Source organism: Rhinolophus sinicus, linkage group LG06 (genome assembly GCF_036562045.2).
Source record: "Rhinolophus sinicus isolate RSC01 linkage group LG06, ASM3656204v1, whole genome shotgun sequence".
In the NCBI taxonomy this organism is placed as follows: Eukaryota; Metazoa; Chordata; class Mammalia; order Chiroptera; family Rhinolophidae; genus Rhinolophus; species Rhinolophus sinicus.
The window spans coordinates 65,444,685-65,464,909 of NC_133756.1; the positions used below are offsets into that span (position 1 = coordinate 65,444,685).

Below are 20,225 nucleotides of genomic sequence, written 5' to 3' on the forward strand. Positions count from 1 at the left end.
AGTTTTTATTGTGAGCAGTTGTTGGAATTCTGTCATACATTTTTTCTGCAACTATTTAAATCATCATATGTGTTTTCTCCTAATTTGGCAAAATGAGTTGATTGGTGTATGACTGTGAAACCAACCTTGTATTCCTGGGCATTCCTGGGAAGACCTTTATACCTGGTCTTCCTTTATTATCATTTTGATATATTACTAGAATTCCATCTTACCGTAATTTACCTAATGGCTTTTTAACTATATCTCTTTGCAATGTATAGTTACATCTACATATCTTACAAGCTGCACAATATGTGTTATTTTGCTTTGAAGAGTGATACAGTGTCAAAAAATTAAGAGTGAAAACAGTCTCATTACATACCATGTGCTTGCGGTTTCTACTGCTCTTCATTCCTTCCTAATAATCCAAGTATCTATTTGATGTCATTTCCTTTCCATTTGGCAGACTTTCTTTACCATTTTTCTTAATGTAGGTCAGCTGGCAACACATATTATTATTTTTTTATCTGACAGTGTTTTTATTTCACTCTTCTTCTTAAAGGATATTTCCCTGAATATAGCAGCTTGTATTGGCATGGGTCCCCTACTCCCTTTTCCGTACTTTTAAATATTTCATTCCACTGTCTTCTGACCTTGTGAGAAGTCAGTGAATATTCAGCTTGGTGTTCCTGTGAAAGTAGTGTCAGTTTTTTCTGGCTGCTTTCAGTATTATCTTCTTATTGTTAGTTTTCAGCAGCTTGACTGTGATTTGTGCCTAGGTGTGCTTTATTTTAAGCTGCTGAAGTTTGCCGTCCTTGAATCTGTAAAAATTTTTTCCCCAAATTTGGGTAACTTTTCTCAATTTTTTTGCCCATTCTCTTTTTTCCTCCTTGTGAGATTCTGGTTAGGTGTCTGTTAGACCTTCTGATACTGCCCCAGGGACTCCCTTTTTATTCCCTGAATTTTTTTTTCTCTGTTTTTCAGATTAATTCTGTCTTCATGTTTAGTTACTCATTTTGCCTTTTCCAGTGTACCATTAAGTACATTAGTAAATATTTACTTCAGGTATTTTTCAGCTCCAAAATTACCATTTGGTGTTTTTTTTTTTTTTTTTAAGATTTTAAAAAATATAGCTAACATACAATGTTATATTAGTTTCAGGTGTACACCATAGTTACTCAACACTTATGTACCTAAAGAAGTGATCACCACAAGCCCAGCAACCGTCTGACACCGTACCACACTATCACAATATTATTGACGATATTTCCCATGCTGTATATTACATCCCCAAGACTTACTTATTTTATACCTGGCAATTTGAACCTCTTACTCCCCTTCATCTTTTTATCTCCCTTTTAAATTTTTCAATTACATTTGGTCTTTTTTATTGTTTCTTTTTCTTTGTTGAAATTCCTATCATTTTATTCAATACAAGCATATATCCTTGTAGCGTTTACATCCTTGAACATTATAACAACAGCTGCTTTAAATTCCTTATCTGCTAATTCCAACCACTTGATCTTCTCAGGGTCATTCTCTTTTGTCTGTCTTTTCTCTTGAATATGGTTCGTGTTTTCCTCTGTCTTTATATGTCAAGTAATTTTGAATTGTATTCTAGATTATATGTGGATTATAGATTTTTAAACTGAACAGTATTGTTTACTGTTCAATAATTAATTTTAGTGACATATTTCATCATTTTCTGTGCTGATTATCATTTCTTTATCCCATGCATTTTTTGTTTTTACTGTCTTTCTACTGAAGTATGTCTTCAAATAGTTCTTTTGTTGAGGGTCTCTGGATATTACAGTGTTGGCTTTTAATGTCTTAAGATATCTGATTTTGCCCTTAGTATTGAATGATGCTTTACCTGTGGGTTAAGTTCTAGGTCAACAGTGCTTTACTTTCAATATTTTGAATATATTGTGCCATTGTTCACTGTCATCAGCTGCTGCTTGGGAGAAATCTGCTGTCAGTCTAATTGTCATTCCTTCAGAGGTAATCTGCCTTTTCTCTTTGGAAGCTTTTAGGATTATGTCTGTTAATTGATAATCAACAATGTGCCTACCTGTGAATTTATTTTTATCTTCCCCAGTATCTGGTATATACTTCGAATTCAACAACATTTTTCAATTCTGGAAAATAACGAGCTAAATTATCTCAGTAACTATTGGTGCTCCTCTGTGTTTTTTAGTGATAGTGATTTCTTTTTCCTTTTAAACATCCTAAGTGAATTTAAAAGGTTTTTCTGGTCATACTGTTCATTGTTTGATGTCATCTAGAATGATTTCATGTTCCAGCTGTATATTTTATTGGTTTTATATATTTTTTGGTATATTTTAGAATTTTGTTTTTGTGGTCTCATTTTGATTGGAAGTTTAAATTTTTTCTTCATTTTGTTCATCTTTCTTTTTTTGCACTTATTTTCTCTTCATTACAGTTTGTACTTGCTTTCTAACTCCTGGGCCTCTCGTCCAAAACCAGGTACATTACAGTTTTCAGGTTTTCTTTAAGGTGGTATTAGGATTATTGCAAATTTAGTGACTGATCCATTCAACAGCTTTGTTCAGATCCTTGTCAGGAGGTTACTGCTTCACCTTTTCCCTTAATGTAGCTGTGTCTCTGCTCACAGCTTTGAATTTCTTCTCCTCAACAGTAATCTTGTTGTGCCTTAATTTTTTTTTTTTTAATTGTTACATTCTGTGTTGTATTTGGAACAAAGGGGCTGAATCAATACAAACTTAATGAGTCTTCTTGACTAGACATCTAAATGTTGTTTCTTAATGTTGTCTCACTTGACACATGCTCTTATTAATAATACTGTTTTTGTGAATTCAGTTAACTGAGTTTTCATATCTAGTAGGGCAAAAATTATGTTTTAAATTCTTTTGTGATCAAAATTCTATATTTTTAGATATGAACTTTAAAAATCCTATTTTCCCATTTTAAAAATTAATTTGGACTCTATCTTGAATCCCATTACATGTATATGTTAACTTTAGAAAGATTGCCATTTTTGTGCTGTCAAGTTATCCAGACACATAGTATACCCATTTTTTGTTTTTTTTTTAAGTTTTTGACATATTATTTTTGAGCCTTATTTAGAGATCTGTATTCCTGTTTTATGGTTTCTGTAAATACTGTGACTGGTATACTTATTAAAACATTCAAAACCTTGTTTAACCATTGTAGACATCTCCATGTTCCTGATTTTAATGGAAATGGCTTCAGTGTTTCACTGTTGAATATCTTGTTGTTATGAGATTTGGAAAAAAGTCATATTTAAGTAGTTCCCTTTTATTCTTATTTTACTTCAGGAGTGGTAGCTGAAGTTTGTCAAATGCCATTTTAAATTTTGATACAATTACAGTCATTTAGCTTTTTAACAAATTGGATTCAGTTTGCTCTTTTACTTAGTGTTATTTTTTTTTTTGCATCAGTACTTATAAGTGTATTTATACTTTTCCCTTTTTGAACTATATTTATTGGGTTCTATTAATATTTTATAACCTTTTAAAAATGAATTTCATACCTTAATAATTACCTTTTCCTCTTGTATTTCTTTCGTGGAGATGATTTTGTTCTTCTAGTTTCATAAATTAATTGAGTCTCATGTTTAGGTCAGTTTTAACAATTTGGCAAAACACTTTCATAAAACCACTGTATAGATACCCTTCAGTACACACTTTTTAGTATAATTTCATTAAATATTTGAGATATTTTTGTATGAATTTGACATATTTTCCAAATATGTATCCATGTTCTTTTTTGTTGTTGTTGTCATCTGAATTTTTACTGTGTCCTTTTGGAAACACGTTTGTTTCTTATTTAACATTTCTTTTTTCTTCCACAGGTCCCTCTATATTTTTTGTTTAGAAGTCTTAATCCTAAATGTTCATGTGTAGATAGGTTGGAAAAATTTTTGTAGTCGTTAGTAGAATGCATAATTATTACCAATCTTTTGGGTGTATTTATGAATGATCATTATAGGAATTGGTTGTGGTCTGGGTTTTATTGTTGCTTAACATTGCCCTTTTTGCTGTTATTAAATTGCTCTAATTAATTGCAATAACCGTTTTTGTAGCTACCCTATGGATTTCAACTTGGGCTTGGTTCTGATAATGTTTGAGATTGGTAATTTATATATACATAACCATTATATAACCATAATAACTTGCTTTTCTTCCTTTTTTTTTTTTTTTTTTTAACAGTTACATGGGAATTGGTCTTTCTGCTCAAGGTGTGAACATGAATAGACTACCAGGTACAGTTGTAATTGAATTATAGTACAGTTTTATAGCTATCTCTTCGTGGCTAAATTTTCAAGTAATAACTTGAAATAGTTAAATACAGTGATTTTCTGTATTTTTAATCACTTATGAGTTCAAAATGGAAGTTGAGTTTTTAAAATAAATTTTATGCTATCTAGTAAAACTTATATGCCAATGTTTTGTTTTGTTTTTTGCTTACTTTGGGGATTTTGTTTTGGTATTTTTAATTTCCAATGTATAGTCGTATCAACTACTTTACATATTTTAATGTGGTTGGTTCCATTTGCTACCCAACACATTTTTGCTTTTTAACACATTTTCAGTTGTCTAATATTCTGGGAATGTAGGCTGATATTAAAAGTAAACTAAGGAAGGTGTGAATTGAGATGGCAGAACGGTTTCTCAAAACCATTAATCAGATGGAAGTGAATATTCGATTATATTTTCTGGTATTCTGTTTACTAATGTTAAAAATTAATTGGAGAGGGAGTTTTTGAAAATAGATGGCAGAGAAATCTCTTAAAGTGTGTGTGTGGGGGGGGTAGTGTTTAAACCAAATCAAAGCAAAATTCCTTTGGTATATTAGCAAAGGAAACATTCATGGAAAATGTGTCCTGCTATGTTTTTTTTTCTGGTAGGAGTTCTCTCTAATACATGTTTTCGTGTACTGTGTGCTGGATTTAATTTCCTTAATGTTGTAAACAGTATTTTAATACAGAAATTATGTAATATAATTGTTGAGAATTTAAATGTGCATTTGGGGGTTTTATCTCTGTACTACATCTGTCGTTCTCGTCTTGCTTATCTTGTCATCATCTTAGTGAATAGCTCTAGTACAGAGGAACCTTGCTGATCATTGTAAATATACTGGAACTTTCTCTCTAGGCTGGGATAAGCATTCATATGGTTATCATGGGGATGATGGACATTCATTTTGTTCTTCTGGAACGGGACAACCTTATGGACCAACTTTTACGACTGGTGATGTCATTGGCTGTTGTGTTAACCTTATCAACAATACCTGCTTCTACACCAAGAATGGACATAGTTTAGGTACTAAGATAATGTATTGCATGTAAAATAACCAAATACTGTGATTATTGTACTTACAGCATGGTAGTCATATTTATCGTGTAATTCTTCTTTATTAAATAGATGCCTCTGAAAATTACTTCTTTGTTCCAGGAAGAAGTTGAGGAAATGGTGAAAATTTATATCCTGTGAAAGACACATTTTATCACATATATAGGAATAACTGGAGAAATAATTCACATGCTCAGATATTTATTTTAGTAATAGATATACCAAGTGTTTTCTGCTTTGCTTTGAATAAAGCCCTTCACAGTATGACCTAATTCTCTAGGTAATAGGTACTACCTAGGTACTCAGTAGCTAGAATAGGTACTAAGAAAAAAGGGCTATCAGTTTTTAGTAAAGCGTGGTGGTAATAATGAAGGAAAAGTTTGATGCAGCCAACCAAATGAAAGGCATTGACACACTAAAAGGTCATGCCTGCTACAAAGATTGATAAAGGATGTTGACTATAAGTTAGTTAGGCAAAAGGGAGCAGAATTAAAACAGATAATAGCAAAACTCCTAAGAATAAAAGACAGGTGACTGATAAGAAATAGATTAATGAAAACATAAAGATACCTAGTCATTGTAAGGCGAATAGAAAATTAAGGGTTTAGTTAAATATACACTTATTATACTTGAAATTTAAATTGTATATGGTTGTTATACTCCTTTTCCTTAGAAGTTGTTTTAGTTTTTGTTTTTATGTTACAGAAAGTACGAAGGATAGCAAGACTGATGCTTTAAAAATAAAAAGGTTTCACATTATTTTTACTGTTTGAAATGTCCTTAATTCATGGCAGATTATTTTGATGAGATAAAGTGAAAGGAGGCAAAACTAAATAACCCCAGAAGGCAGAAATTTCAGTTTGCTTATAAATAATGTTTGAAAATTAGACTGCAAATAGTACACTTAGACATGCAATAGATGTTCTTTAATATAACACAAAAACTATTGTTTCTGTCATTTCATGGTAGAAAATTCTAAATTTCTGGCTGCATTGGTAATAGTTTTTCTTTTTTAATGTCTCAACATACCCTAATATACAGTTAGTATCTTCATATTTATATTTGGCGTTAAATTTTTCCTTCTGATTATTAATATTGATTCTGAAGTCTTGTTATCCGACTTAAAGGTTGTCCCAAGTTCACAAAAGATCCTTATACATGGTTGACCTTTGAACAACACAGATTTGAACTGCGTGGGTCCACTTATATGTGGATTTTTTTTCAATAAACACGTACAATACTGTAAATGTATTTTGTCTTCCTTACAATTTTTCTTAACATATTTTCTCTAGCTTAATTGTAAGAATACAAAATATTGTAAGAGTACAGAATAGAATACATGTAACATACAGAATATCTGTTGACTATGTTATCAGTAAAGCTTTGGTCAACAATAGGCTGTTAGTACTTAAGCTTTTGGGGAATCAAAAGTTATATGAGGATTTTTGACTGCACAGGGGGCAGCACCCCTAACCCTTGCTTTGTTCAATGGTCAACTGTATTCTTATCGGTACAAGAATGTTAAGGATGCCATGCAAATTACATGTGTATTTGTAATTTGGTTGTTGTGGCCAACTGGTTTTTAGAAGGATACAGGCCCTTCAACTTATTTATTACCATTCTGGCTTTGACTTATCAAGGAAGCTAACTAGGATAGTCTAAGTTGGCTTGGCTGCTTAAGATATTTAATTAATCTTGAATTAGACCAGGAGAAATCTTTTAGGAATGACCTTTGGTTCAAAAATTCAATAGACATGTTTTTAAAACCAAAATTAGTCTTTTTACAGTTTTTCAAACTTTATTCCAGAGATTTTACTTGGGGAGATGGGAAGATCATAGGCGATGTGCTTTTACTTTTGTCTGTTCAGTTTTCCAGAGACGTTTAAATTGAAATTTTCTCTTGAATAAGAAAGCTATTTTTAAAATGTGAGATTTTGGGGGTGGGGGAGCGGCCACTTAGCTCAGTTGGTCAGAGTGCGGTGCTCTTAACAACGTTGCCAGTTTGATCCCCACATGTGCCACTGTGAGCTGCAGCCTCCACAACTAGATAGAAACAACTACTTGACTTGGAGCTGATGGACGCTGGAAAAACACACTTAAAAATAAATGAAAAGTTAAAAAAAAAAGATTTTTTTTTTCTTTAAAGGGAAGGGTACCTAATGATGAAATTACATTCTAATTTTAAGTAAATTTGAAACATTCGGTATTATTTATTAAATTAATAAATATTAAGCACATAGTATAATAGTGGTTAATATGGATGGGTTCTTTGGTTGCCTGGGCTTGTCTCCTGATTTAGGCCATGTGACCTTATGCAAGTTACTAAACATTTCTGTGCCTCAGTTTATAAAGTAGTGTCACTATAATACCTACCTTATTAAGGTTAGAGTGAACTGAAATGATGCATGTGCAGTTCTTAGGTGCCTGTCACGTAGTGAGTACTCACCTAGTGTTGTTTATTGTCTTTGTTTATCAGACTTTGGGCTAGATGCCAGGGATGCAGTGGTAAAACCGGTGAGCAAAATTCTTCCTTTAGAACAGAGGTCACCGTGGGCCAAATCGGTCTCCTGTTGGTTTTTAACTCAAATTTTATTGTAGCGCAGCCACCTCCATTTGTACTGGGTATGGCTGCTTTCTGCTACAACAGCAGAATTAAGTAGCTGTAACAGAGACCATATGGCCTTGAGAGCACAAAATATTTACTCTTGCCCTTTACAGGAGACGTGTGCTTGTCTCTGGTCCAGATTCTAGCGTCCAGAAGATAAAATATTCAGTTACTGTTCCCTTGTACTTCCCAAAGTAGATAATTTTTACCCCAAAGCTTTAGTTTCTGACTCATGAAGGTTTTCAAAATGTATATTTATATACCACATATGGACAAATGGAAAGGTTTTTATTTGAGAAAATAATTAAAGGAGAAGCATTTCAGTATCCAGGTTAACTTAATTTGAAATTTTTTGACTTTGTTTTATTGAATATCATTCATCAATTGCAGATCACTTTTCAAAGAGCCTCTTGACAAATCAGGAATTATAATAAAAATATTTAAAAAATTGGTTTCAGTGTATTTAAATAATTCTACCAACTTGTTAAAGTGGCATCTTTTTGTGGTCTGACTGTATAGGCTGTGGTAGCTATATTTGGCAATGGTGAAAAATGTTAATCTGTAAAATTAAGTTAGAGTTTTCACTAGAGTTTTTATTAAAGAGTGAAGATTTTAGTAATTAATGACAAAAATGAGTTTTTGTTAAAACCATAAATTTTGGCAGTCTTTGTTATAAATAGTCATCTTTGAAGAAAATAATTCACTAAGCTGTTACATAAAATGGTAAAGATATGTATAGTAATATTTTATTCTTTATTTTCTGTATCTTTTTTGGTCTTCTGAAATTTTTAGTATAAATTTTCATATTTGTCCCACAGTCAATTTGCTTTCTATTTATTAATGAAGCTAAAAATAATCAGGATATTTTACCAGGGTTGGCGAAGGAAGGACCTCTATCTTTTCTTTTGACAAGCAGCATGAACTGACTATAATAATTTTTAAAGGGGCTTTAACTGCAAAGCACTATATTTACACATTTATTTGAAAACATGTACAGTAGAGATTTATAGTCAGTTTGTCTTTTAACTTTATTACTTTAGTAGTCAGATAGTTTTCTGATGGTATAGCACAATTATAGAGCCACAGACTCTCAAGTGGGAAGAGACCTTAAAGATCATTGAATGCAAATGGCCTTATTTTTTGGAAAATGTGTGGTTTATTGTTTTGTTATAATGTCTGTTTAAACTGGAAGATTTGAGATTAACTCACCAATACCACCTCTCATTATACTAGAACTCAAACTTTTTAAACATACGAATGAGGTCCTATAGAAATATTTGGTTTGTTTATTATTTTCAGATAAGCAATATATTTTAATATTTGAAGGGAGATTATTGAATTGTTCCTTTGGGATGCCAGTAGACTTACTCCAGTGACACTAACATTGTTCAAGTGTATTTGGAGCATGACTGTTGAAATTACTGTCAGAGGACATCCAAGAGAAATTCTCAACTGTGTAAATCTTCATGCTTTGAAGGAAGAATTATTTTTTTCCCCAGAGTGGTTAAAAGTTACTAAAAAATATACTTTTAAAAAATATTGTATTATTTTAAGAAACAAAAATACTGCATTTTCCATTGTTTACCTTTTTTGGTAACAGAAAATCTTTCTCTTCCCCCCCCCCAGATTATTTAAAAGCTAAGTCTAGGTGAGAAAGATTAAATGATAAAACTGGATAAAGCATTTTGGGTATCAGTCAAAAATCAAATGTGACTATTTTGCAACCAATTTTCTTACATGGTTCCTAACATAGCTTTGAAGATACATCTGAAATCATTTCAGAAATCCTGGAGGCAATAGCAGTACCTCCAAAATAAAATTGATGTGTGACTAATAATGATGATGATCTTGAAAAAGGGGTCAGGATTCACTCAGACCTATGTTAGTGTTGAGAAAAACATCACTCTGGTTATTTTATATTTAGATTTTTTCCTTTTCTGCCTTTGCCATTTTTTTCTTCATTTTAGTTAGAAATTTAGCTTGTCACCATAGTCCGCCTTTGAAAAATAGCTTCTAATGCCACCTTTTTTTTTTTTTTTTTTCCCAGGTATTGCCTTCACCGACCTACCGGTAAGACTTTTTTTTTTTAAATGCAGTTTTGCATTTTTAGCTGAATGAAGTATAAAGAAACCAGTACTAAGCATGTTTAGAATACATTCTTTATAGAGCTCTTTCTCTAGCCACCATAGGTGTAGACCTTCAGAAATTACCGTTATTTTGCTGTGTATAATGTGCATCCACGTTTTTGGCTCAAATTTCAGGGGAAAAATAATCTTTCCTAATTTTTTAATTCAAATTTTTATTTGTTTACATTTAGTACTTGTTTTTTATATTATTAAAGAATTTTAGCATTTATTTTTTAATGTATTATGGTACAAGAAATTTTATGTACGGGTTACAAGTTTACGATATTTACATATCATAGAAGGCCAAGGACTCTTCGCGAAGTTCGTTGTAAGTTCAAAACCAATTATCATATTCCAGAGTATTATTTTGCATACAGATATCGTTATTGATTTCTAGAATTTTAACTCATAAGCATAAATAAAAGAATTAAAAACATTTCTATAGATATGGAATTAGTACTACCCATGTATAATGCACATCCTTATTTTTCCCTTACAAACTTAGGCAAAAAATAGCAAACTATACATGGCAAAATATGGTATGCTTCAAATTGCAGGGGGCACCATTGCACAAGTGAACTTTGTTGTAGCTAAAAAATAAATCAGAGTTGATTATTAAAATACCCTGTTTAATGTCACTATGCATTCATTTGAAATATGTTTCTTTGGTATCGTTGGACTTTTCAGCAAGTGATTGTACAGTAATGGTAGTCATTTATTAATTCAGTGTATATTCACGCCTGCTGTGTGGCAGGTTCTGTGCTTGGATACTTCATTCAAGAGAACAGGTAAAGGTCTCTGTCCTTTTGGAGTACTCAAGCTGGGGAAGTTAGAGAATAAACAATGCATTAAAAATAAGTAAATTATAACATCTTTAAAGGTTTTAAGTACTTTTCAAAGAAAGAAAAAAGTGTGGGAGTACCATCCACAGAACACTGCACGTACAGTTTGCTCACCTTTGCTCAAGGTAAGACTTGAGCAGAGACTTGAAGAAGTGAGGGCGTTAACTAAACAGATATGTAGATCAAGAATGTTCTAAGCAAAGGGAACAGTTAGGGGAATGAATGATACTAAAGCAGGAGCATGTCTCGTATGCTTGAAGAATAGCATGAACCGAGGTAGAGAAACATGAGGAAGGCAAATATTAGGAGATGAGTCAGAGATAATGAAGGGACGATGAGCTAGATCATCTAGACCTGGAGGGCCATTGTAAGAACCTGGGCTTTGACTCTGAATGAAATACAAAGACATCGCAGAGTTTTAGTTATCAGGGGATACTTCAGTTTTTAAAGTTATAAAAAAAGTAGGCTGCTGGGTTGAAAAATGACTGTAAGGGAGTGTAGGGGTAGAGGCAAGCAGACCTGAGAGGGGCTATTGCAGAAATTCAGGCAAGAGAGGATGGTGACTCACATCTCTAGAGATGTGAGAACTGGTATGATTCTAAATACCGTATTTACCAGATCTAAGGCTCTATTAATTATAATATGCATCACATATGACATGGGGGGGGAGCTAGCAAACTGTGATATAATGCTTTTTTATTAGAATTTTTCTTTTATATTTACCCATTGATCTCTTAGGGTATTTAAATAGTAGATTTTAATCAATATCACTTGTTGCACACCTAAAAATGGTAAAATATGCAATATAAATTGATTAAGGTGTTCCCGAAACCTCATGTTCAGAGTCCAACCTTTTAAACCACTTTTTTAGAGTTGATGTCTGTGTTTTCTATACGACAGTGTCTTGTATGCCATCAAGAATGTTTCCTCAGAGTTCCTCACTGTGTCCCTGATGTTTTCTTCCAAGCACCTGATAGCACTGTGCAGGTTTTCATGCTATCTATCACTTTCTTAACACCGCCAGAGGTATTATCAGAAGTTTTTTTTTACAATAACCAGGATTCTGATATTCCTTTCTCCGTTGGCTTACTGACTAAAATGTCTTAGGGGTTGCAATCATCCAGCTGTTTCACTAGGAAAGTGAATCAAGTTCTGGAGTTTTTAGTGAGCTATTCTTGAACAAATTCACACCTGTGTAGTTGGTGGCAGCTGCCTGGCCAGATGTAAGGTGCCGTTGATTATAAGACACATTTCAGTTTCAGAGATGTTTTGAAATGACAGGAAATTCAGGCAGAGAATAGACATTCAATCTCTAGATTGTTAATATTCCTGAAGAAAATCCTAGAAAAACAAGAATCTGAAGTTGTAATAGAAAACAACTTTGCTAAACCAAAGAAAATTCAGAGTCCTCAGATCAAAATTGCTCACCAAGAAGCATTATTTACTAAGTAGTGATGGAATAAGTGTTTAGCCTTTTGAAAAAATTCATAATCTTAGGATTTTGTCTTATATTTATACCAAAGTAAGTTCCAGATGGATTAAAGAGCTTAAATAAGTAAATAAATATTTTTTAAAAATCCAACTGAGAGCCAAGAGAATTGTCTGATGAATTGGAAGTGAAAATGTGAGAAAGAGGATCTGACTTCAAGATTTTTGGCCTGAAGAATTGGAAGGATAGAAATTCCACTTACTGATATGGAGAAAGGAGGCTGTGTGTATATGGAGCAAGTTTCAAGGGGGGAGATCTGAAGTTTAATTTTGGATAAATTAAAGTTGTCAGGTGTGCAGTTGGTAGTACAAGCCTGGAATTCAAAAGAGTGATCTCAGCTGGAAATTAAAATTTCCAGTAGAGTCAATGGCATTTCAGTGTTTAAATTTAAAATCATGAGACTGGATGAGATTGATGTGGCAGTGTGTATAGACAGAAAAGAGAAATGGACCAAGGATGGGTTCTGGGGCATGCCATATTTGGGAGAAGAGAAGGAACCTACACATAGAAACTGAGAAGGAGCAGTCAATGAGGTAGGAGAAAGACTAAGAATTGGGTGTCCTCAAAAACCAAGTGAAGAAAATGTATCAAGAAGGAAGGAGTAATCAGCTGTGTCAGATGCCACTGGGATACATCACAGAAGGTAACGACCAAGAATCAACCAGTGGCTTTAGCAGAGTGGAGGTCACTAATGACCTTTTCAAGAAAGTTTCAGCAGAGTGATGGAGAAATCCTGATTAAAAAAAGAAAAGAGGAAGAGGGAAATTATAGACTGTGGACAACTTTGGAGGATTTTGACCACAGTGGGGAGTAAAGAAATGGAATGTTGTAACTAGTGGTAGAAGTGGGGGCAATAGAAGAGTTTTTGTTAGATTTAGCAGGATGTTTGTTGGCTGATGAGAATGATTCAATGGTGAGCAAAACAGTTGATGTGATGTATAGAGAGGAAAGGTAACAGTGATCATACCCTTGGTAGACAAGTGGGGATGTGATCACTTGTGTAAGTGGAAAGGGGTAGGCTTTAGAGAAGCGCATCTGTGGTGGTGGGGGGGGGGGCGGTGCTGAGGGTGGTCACAGCGTGTAGGTGCCCATGCTGGTGAGTGGGGCGGGTGCTGGTAGGTGGGTTGATGTGGTTCGGAACCATAGCAGAGGCTTTGGAATGACTTGAGTTTCATTTGGAATTGCTTAAATAGCTTAATAGCTGTTTTTTTGTGTGTGTTTCTCTTTTTGTGGCACTAAGCAACTTGTCAGCGGGAGCAAATTTTTTGTTCATTTTTGTTCCTCGTTGATAGATAGTGTGATCATTTGGAAAAGGCTTAGCTGGTTGTAGATATGTTGACTATTTTTGTAACCTTCTAATTATTTTTTATCCCACTTTTGAATCACGTTACATTTTGCCTTGTCTATAGTTAACCAGTGGTGATATTCAACTTTGTAACTGGGTGAAGTGGTGGTTATGGTGGTTGTTATAAGTTCCCTTTTAATATAGTGGTTCTGATAGCTCTTTAGTTTTATGACTGAGATATTCTGGGACTTCCACATGCAACATACCCTTCTTCTACTTAAAAATGAGGGAAAAAATTAATCTTCCCCCTACAGGAACCATCAAACACGTGTTTATACATTCTGTACCCATGAGCTTTCACTCTCCTGTGGTAGCATAAAATCCTGGTAGAGTGTTTTTGCAGAACAAAAGTTTATCTGGTCTGTACTGTACCTATCATGGAACATAGGGTGTTTCTACAGCTTTGAACACCTTCGATTTTCTTCAGAATAATCTTTCTTCCCCAGCTCATATTACCAAGTTAAGAAATGTCCCATCTATAAACTGACTAATTCATTTTGGGGTTAGGAAATTCCTTTTGTTATAGAAGCTATTCTTACTTAAAATGATGCTGCTTTCTAGTTCCTTAGGCTGATTTGAAATCTACTTTTTATAGATACGTACATTATTTGTGTTCCTTTTCGTGGAAAAAAATCTTTTCAATGTTATATAATAGACTACAACTGCTATTGAGAATATGATTTTATTGTGTATATTTAGCTTTCGAATAGTATTTTTTAATATTTACCTTTGTTTTTTCATAGGGTAATAGAAATGAGATCTGTTTTCCTAGTCTTTTCATAGAGTTAAATTATTCTCACTGTCTAATTCTACATAGGCAGGAGTGATACTGTGTGTGTGTGAGAGAGAGAGAGAGAGAGAGAATGAGAATGTGAATATTTCCTGGGAAACATTGTTTTACATAAAACAATAATCTAGATACATGCTATACAACATGGATGAACCTTGAAAATGTTATGCTAAACGAAAGAAACTAGTCACAAAACACCATATATTGTGTAATTCCATTTATACAAAATATCCAGAATAGTCAAATCTGTAGAGTCAGAAAGTAGATTGGTGCTTGTCAGAGGCTACAGTGATGAGGATATGGGAATGGGAAGTGACTACTAATAGGTAGGGGGTTACTTCTTGGAGTGACGAAAATGAAATTAGTGACGATGGCAGAACAACTGTGACTAAATTAAAAACCGTTACCTTATTCTGCTGTTAGAAATCTATAACAAGTCAAAAATTCTGTTATGTATTTTTAAATTTTTAGTTGAGCCAGTTAAAAGCTGTGTTCTTAATCCCCTTCCCTCAAATTCTTCAGTTTTTTAAGGTTAAGTGGTATAAAAAGTATAATTACTTTTTGTTTTCAGTTTTTTATCGCTTTCTGATTACAGCAGTAATATATAGTGTTAAATATTCAAATAATAAGTGTTTATAAATACAGAAATGTTCAAAAGAGAAGTTCCTCAAAATCCCAGCCTCTTTAGTTATGATGACTATGTTAAATTGAGTGATTATCATTCCTGATCTGTTTCTAAACTTAGGCTAGCCAGTGCAGCCATCATTTAAATGTTTACAGAAAAGATGGGATCGTAGTTGATGCACTATTCTATAGCTTGCTTTCTTCAATTAGTAATATATATTGGATATCTTTGTACACACATTTTTTTACTCTTCTTTTTGCTTGTTATTATAATGTATGATGTACTACCACAATTCTAAGGTGCACATTTTTTCATATTTTAATAGTTATGAAATGGGGATGCACCTTAAGAGTTTAATGGACAGTATTTTTGTCTTAGACATAGAATAATGGCATATCTTATAATTACTGGAGTCTGAGCTTCGATGAATGTGGTATATAATAATACCACCAATAAATGGACACTTCAATTGCCATTGCAGATAATGCTACAGAACACATATCTTTGCATGTTTGTTTTTCTGTAGGATATTCTTACAAGTGAAGTTGCTTAGTCAATTTTAATAGATTTTACCAAATTTCTTTCTTAAAAGATTATATAAGTTTACATTTCTGTGTACAGTGGATGAGAGGGCTTATTTTCTCAACCTTCATCCACATTGGGTATTGTGAGTCTTAAATCTTAACCTGATACACAGAAAAAATCATCTTGTTTTTATTTGCATTTTAAAAAATTGAGTGAGGTTAAGTGTCTCTATATTTTAATTGAACTAGTAATCTTTGTCCTCCTGTGTTGTGAGAGTAGTTTTTGTATTTGGAATATTGATCCTTTCTTACATGTATGGCAGATTTTTGTCACATGAAGTCCATTTGTCTTGACATTTATGGCATGTTTTGTCACAGTGAAGTTTTAAACTTTTTTATAGCACATTTTTGTCAGAGTATTCATAAATGGTGATTTTCTTTTATAGTGTTGATAGGAGTTATTTTCCTATTTTCTTGTCAAGAAAATTTAGCAAGCGATTTTAAAAGCATCTCTGTTTGGACATTTCTGAGTGTCAGGATTATAAACTCGGCTTAATGAAGATTGTCTTACTCTATTGATTTCTTTATGAAGAGTCTTTGACTTTATAGACTTTTGTTTTAAAGTACGTCATACTTCTGTAATGGAATTTAATGGAAAGAAGTAATGTACTAGAAGTAGAGAGACAGGATTTGTTTTTATCCTTTATGTGTGCCATTAATAAGCTGTGTGCTTTTGGATAAATCCCTTAAATTCTTGGTCTTAGTTTTCTCACTAGTGAAATGAGAAGGTTGTAGTAAGTATCTCACTTGTCTTTAGATTAAAATTCTATTAACTTGCTAGTTTTGTTGAGTATTAAAAGTCAGTGTACATTTGTGTACCTTACAATACCATTTTTCCCCCTAGTCTAGTGCAACTATATTTCTCAGTATTTTAACAAAGTACTCCTGTTGTTTCTGATTTTGGTTACTTGGGTTGATCTATTGTTTTTAAATATATCCTCTTAGGTTTTCGCTGTGAAAACTATTTAAGCATCTTACATTTACATACAAATTATTCTCTCTTCATCCTTACCTAATCTTGTACTGAAAATACTTGTGATAACCATTAAAGCATAGAATTAAGGCATAAATACTAGTAGTGAAGACGAAGTAGAGTTGGGAGTTCTAGGAAGAAAAGGTGAACTTAGATTTCGTGTCAGACCCCCCTCGGCAGTAGTGTAGGATGACCATGAGCAAGTTAATATGCCTCTAATACTCAATTTCTGTATTTTTGTGATCCAAATGATAATAATTACTTCATAGGGTTATGATAATGGTTAAAACCTGCCATTTAGTACACATTCAGGAACTCATTCTTCTTTTGGATGTAACAACTAGTGATAGAGCCAGAAGAAAGAGTCTTGCATTTTTTGTATCCTTGAAGCTATTAAATTTGATTGTTTAGCTTAGAAATATTGGAGTATATCTAAATGAATTTCTTTATGAATTTGAATATTTAAATCCATCTTTTCCTCTCTTGAAATGTATGCATTTGAGTCTTTCATTTTTATATGGAGAGTCCCCACTCTCAATGGCATTGTTTTACTTAGTTATCACCATTCCTTTATGAAGGCATCCCATGTGTGCAGATACTTAAAGTGCTTAAAGTAGCATGTGCCCAGCGAGGATTGTAGTTGTCTGGTAACTAGCTTTGACATGCGGTTTCTAGAAATGTATCATATGTATCATATATAAAAGGTAAACCTGTGTTACATGTTTATACTTGAATCTCTGTGTACTATATGGCATATTCTTAAGAGCAAGAGTTGTCTTCATTTATTAGTATATTTTCCACATGGTCTCTGAATAAATAAAAATAGGTGGGGCTGAAGTTGTTTCATATTTCATCCTGGTGATTAGATTACATGAAGTGATGTTTTTCATCTAGGGCACATTGTATTTAGATCATTTGCTTTAGTCTTCTCAACTAGTTTTGGATTGAGATTTTAAAATATTCATGAGGTAAATTTGTAGTTGTGTTACTTTAAAGGTAGCATTTGGAAGAATGAATACATTTTTAACATAAAAGGGACAGACACTAAGTGAAATGTGTTGTTTTACAGCCAAATTTATATCCTACTGTTGGGCTCCAGACACCAGGAGAAGTCGTCGATGCCAATTTTGGGCAACATCCTTTTGTGTTTGATATAGAAGACTACATGCGGGAGTGGAGAACCAAAATACAGGCACAGATAGACCGGTTTCCTATTGGAGATCGAGAAGGAGAATGGCAGACCATGATACAAAAGTAAGGAAAGAATTTTGAATTGACATTATTTAGAAATACATTTTTATAAAACATTTTATTCTAGTACAAAAGATTATTTGTTGAAGCTTTTTACAAAAGATTATTTGTTGAAGCTTTTTAATCTACTCATTTATATCTTAATTTTAATGTATTAATATTTTAATCTCTATAAAAGTAATTCACTATATTTAAACTATTAAAAATAATGTTTGATTTGGTGGCACACATACAGAATTATATTTTAGTCTGGCTTATTAATTTGATGGAGGAAATAAAGTGACACTAGATCGCTTAGGTTAGGATAATTCATTTGCTATCCTTAGTAATAGGATTTAATGATTTCCATAGATTACATGATTCAGCTATTAATAGTGCCAATGCAAAAGATAAAGTCAGAAAGATAATTTAGATTGTATAATTCAGGATCGTGTTTTTAGACATGAACTTGACTATGTTGGTCAGCAATAGTTCAGATATTTATGGGGAAAAGAATAATTGTTCAGTAAGAATAAGCGTCAAAATAATGGTGTAGTTTATATACTGGAATACAGACTGAATATATGCACTTCACTTTTCAGGATTTGGCTAAATTTTTCCAATGAATGGGTTACCTTATAAGAATAATACCAGCTATTTTTGCTTACTAGTATCTCTTTTTTTGCTAAATGTTTGTTATTTATCATGTGGACTCAGGAAAGTTATAATTGCCCCTATTCTAAATAAGAAGGCCTGACCAAAAGCCTCCAGTTTAAGGAAATTTTTAAAATCTTACTAATTATTTTTGATGTCATTTATTGTTACTTACTGTTGGACATTTAAGATGAGGTAAAAGGAACTAAAACCAAGGAACAATGAACATGGAGTTAGGATTCCTAAATGCAGGATGAACACTGAGGAGGCAGTAATAACAGTGGAGGGGGGTGGGCAGCAGCAGTGGGCGTCAGTACAAGTACCATAAGATGGTACAAGTACCTTTATCTCAACTCATTCTTTACTAAAATTATTCAGTTTGTTTTATTAGGGAGCTTTTTATGAAAAAGTAGAATTTCATTATGGAAGCATGAAAATATAATACCTGTGGTAGTCAACTTTTTGGACTATACCTTTGCTGAAAGACTAGAGGGCACACTTGGATGTCAGTAGTGCTGAATGGTAGCTCTTAAATCTGAAAATAGAGACTTAAAAATTAAATAAGTACCGGTAAGTTTAAATAATCACTATCACTACTTAATCTAACCCAAGAAAATAGCAAAGGCTTTCGGAGACCATCAGTCTGACACAATTCATCTTAAATGTCTGTAAATTGCTTGGAACAATCTTAAATTTATAAATCTAATAATGTCTTTTGTGTGTATTTTTTGGAGGATATAATGACTGGAAGAAAAGACGATTATGAGAACATGCTTCTTTCCTAGAGCTATTATCTGATATTACAGAGGCTCTATACTAGTGTTTTTGTCTGGCACAGTTGGCAGAATAATGCACCCCAAGTCAGAATCCCATAGTTGTTACCAATGAGAGCTAGGATAGGTTGCTCTCTTGGGGTCACATCCCTTTGATGCTTTAAAAATGGTCACCACTGAGCATCATGGCAAGGTAGAAGTAGAGGAAACATTATCTTAATCCTGTCACCAGAGTTCCATGAGGGTCCCCACTCCTACCCCATTCTTCACAAAATTGAAACTCATCATGGCCTCTTGGAATGTCCATTTTAAAAGGTTCTCCCCTACTCTCTTAAATTAATTTGAACAATAGATGAAATAAAATGAAAAAAATCTGTTTCTTGGGGACTTTCCCCCCTGCCCTCAATCCCACTTTTTTGAACCGTTGCTTCCCATTGTTTTCTAATAGTCCCTTAGTGCTGCCAGATAGAGGCAGGTTTAAGAGTTGAACATTTGGATATATTTGTTATTTGAGTTAATATTGCTGAACCAGTCAACAGTTTTTCTAACATTTTATGGTTAGATGTAAATCTGTGTTTTGACCACTGGATGGCTTTTTAAAAAATAAACTTGTTCCTTGGAAGTGTGTCACTTACATGTAAATCATCTTTGAGTAATCTGTGCACAGTCATACTAATTGATTTAGATTAGAAGGCCAACTTTTCATCGATTAGTGTTACTCTCAGACTTTCTTCTGGAAGATCTGTCTCCAGGTTCACTTTAGTACCATATTTTACCGTGTATAATGCGCTTCCATGTAAAATGCGCATCCACATTTTTGGTCTAAACTTTCAGGGAAAAAAATCTTTCATTT

General features: G+C 33.1%; 1 protein-coding gene across 1 annotated transcript in view; it reads left to right on the forward strand.

Moving 5' to 3' along the window:
* RANBP9 (RAN binding protein 9) overlaps nt 1–20,225 on the forward strand; it is an 80,840-nt gene that overhangs the window by 38,630 nt on the left and 21,985 nt on the right. Inside the window, exons 3-6 of the mRNA XM_074335205.1 lie at nt 4,194–4,246; nt 5,139–5,306; nt 9,989–10,011; nt 17,785–17,969. Of these exons, the coding sequence (XP_074191306.1) occupies nt 4,194–4,246; nt 5,139–5,306; nt 9,989–10,011; nt 17,785–17,969 (429 nt within the window). The remainder of the gene's footprint in view (nt 1–4,193; nt 4,247–5,138; nt 5,307–9,988; nt 10,012–17,784; nt 17,970–20,225) is intronic.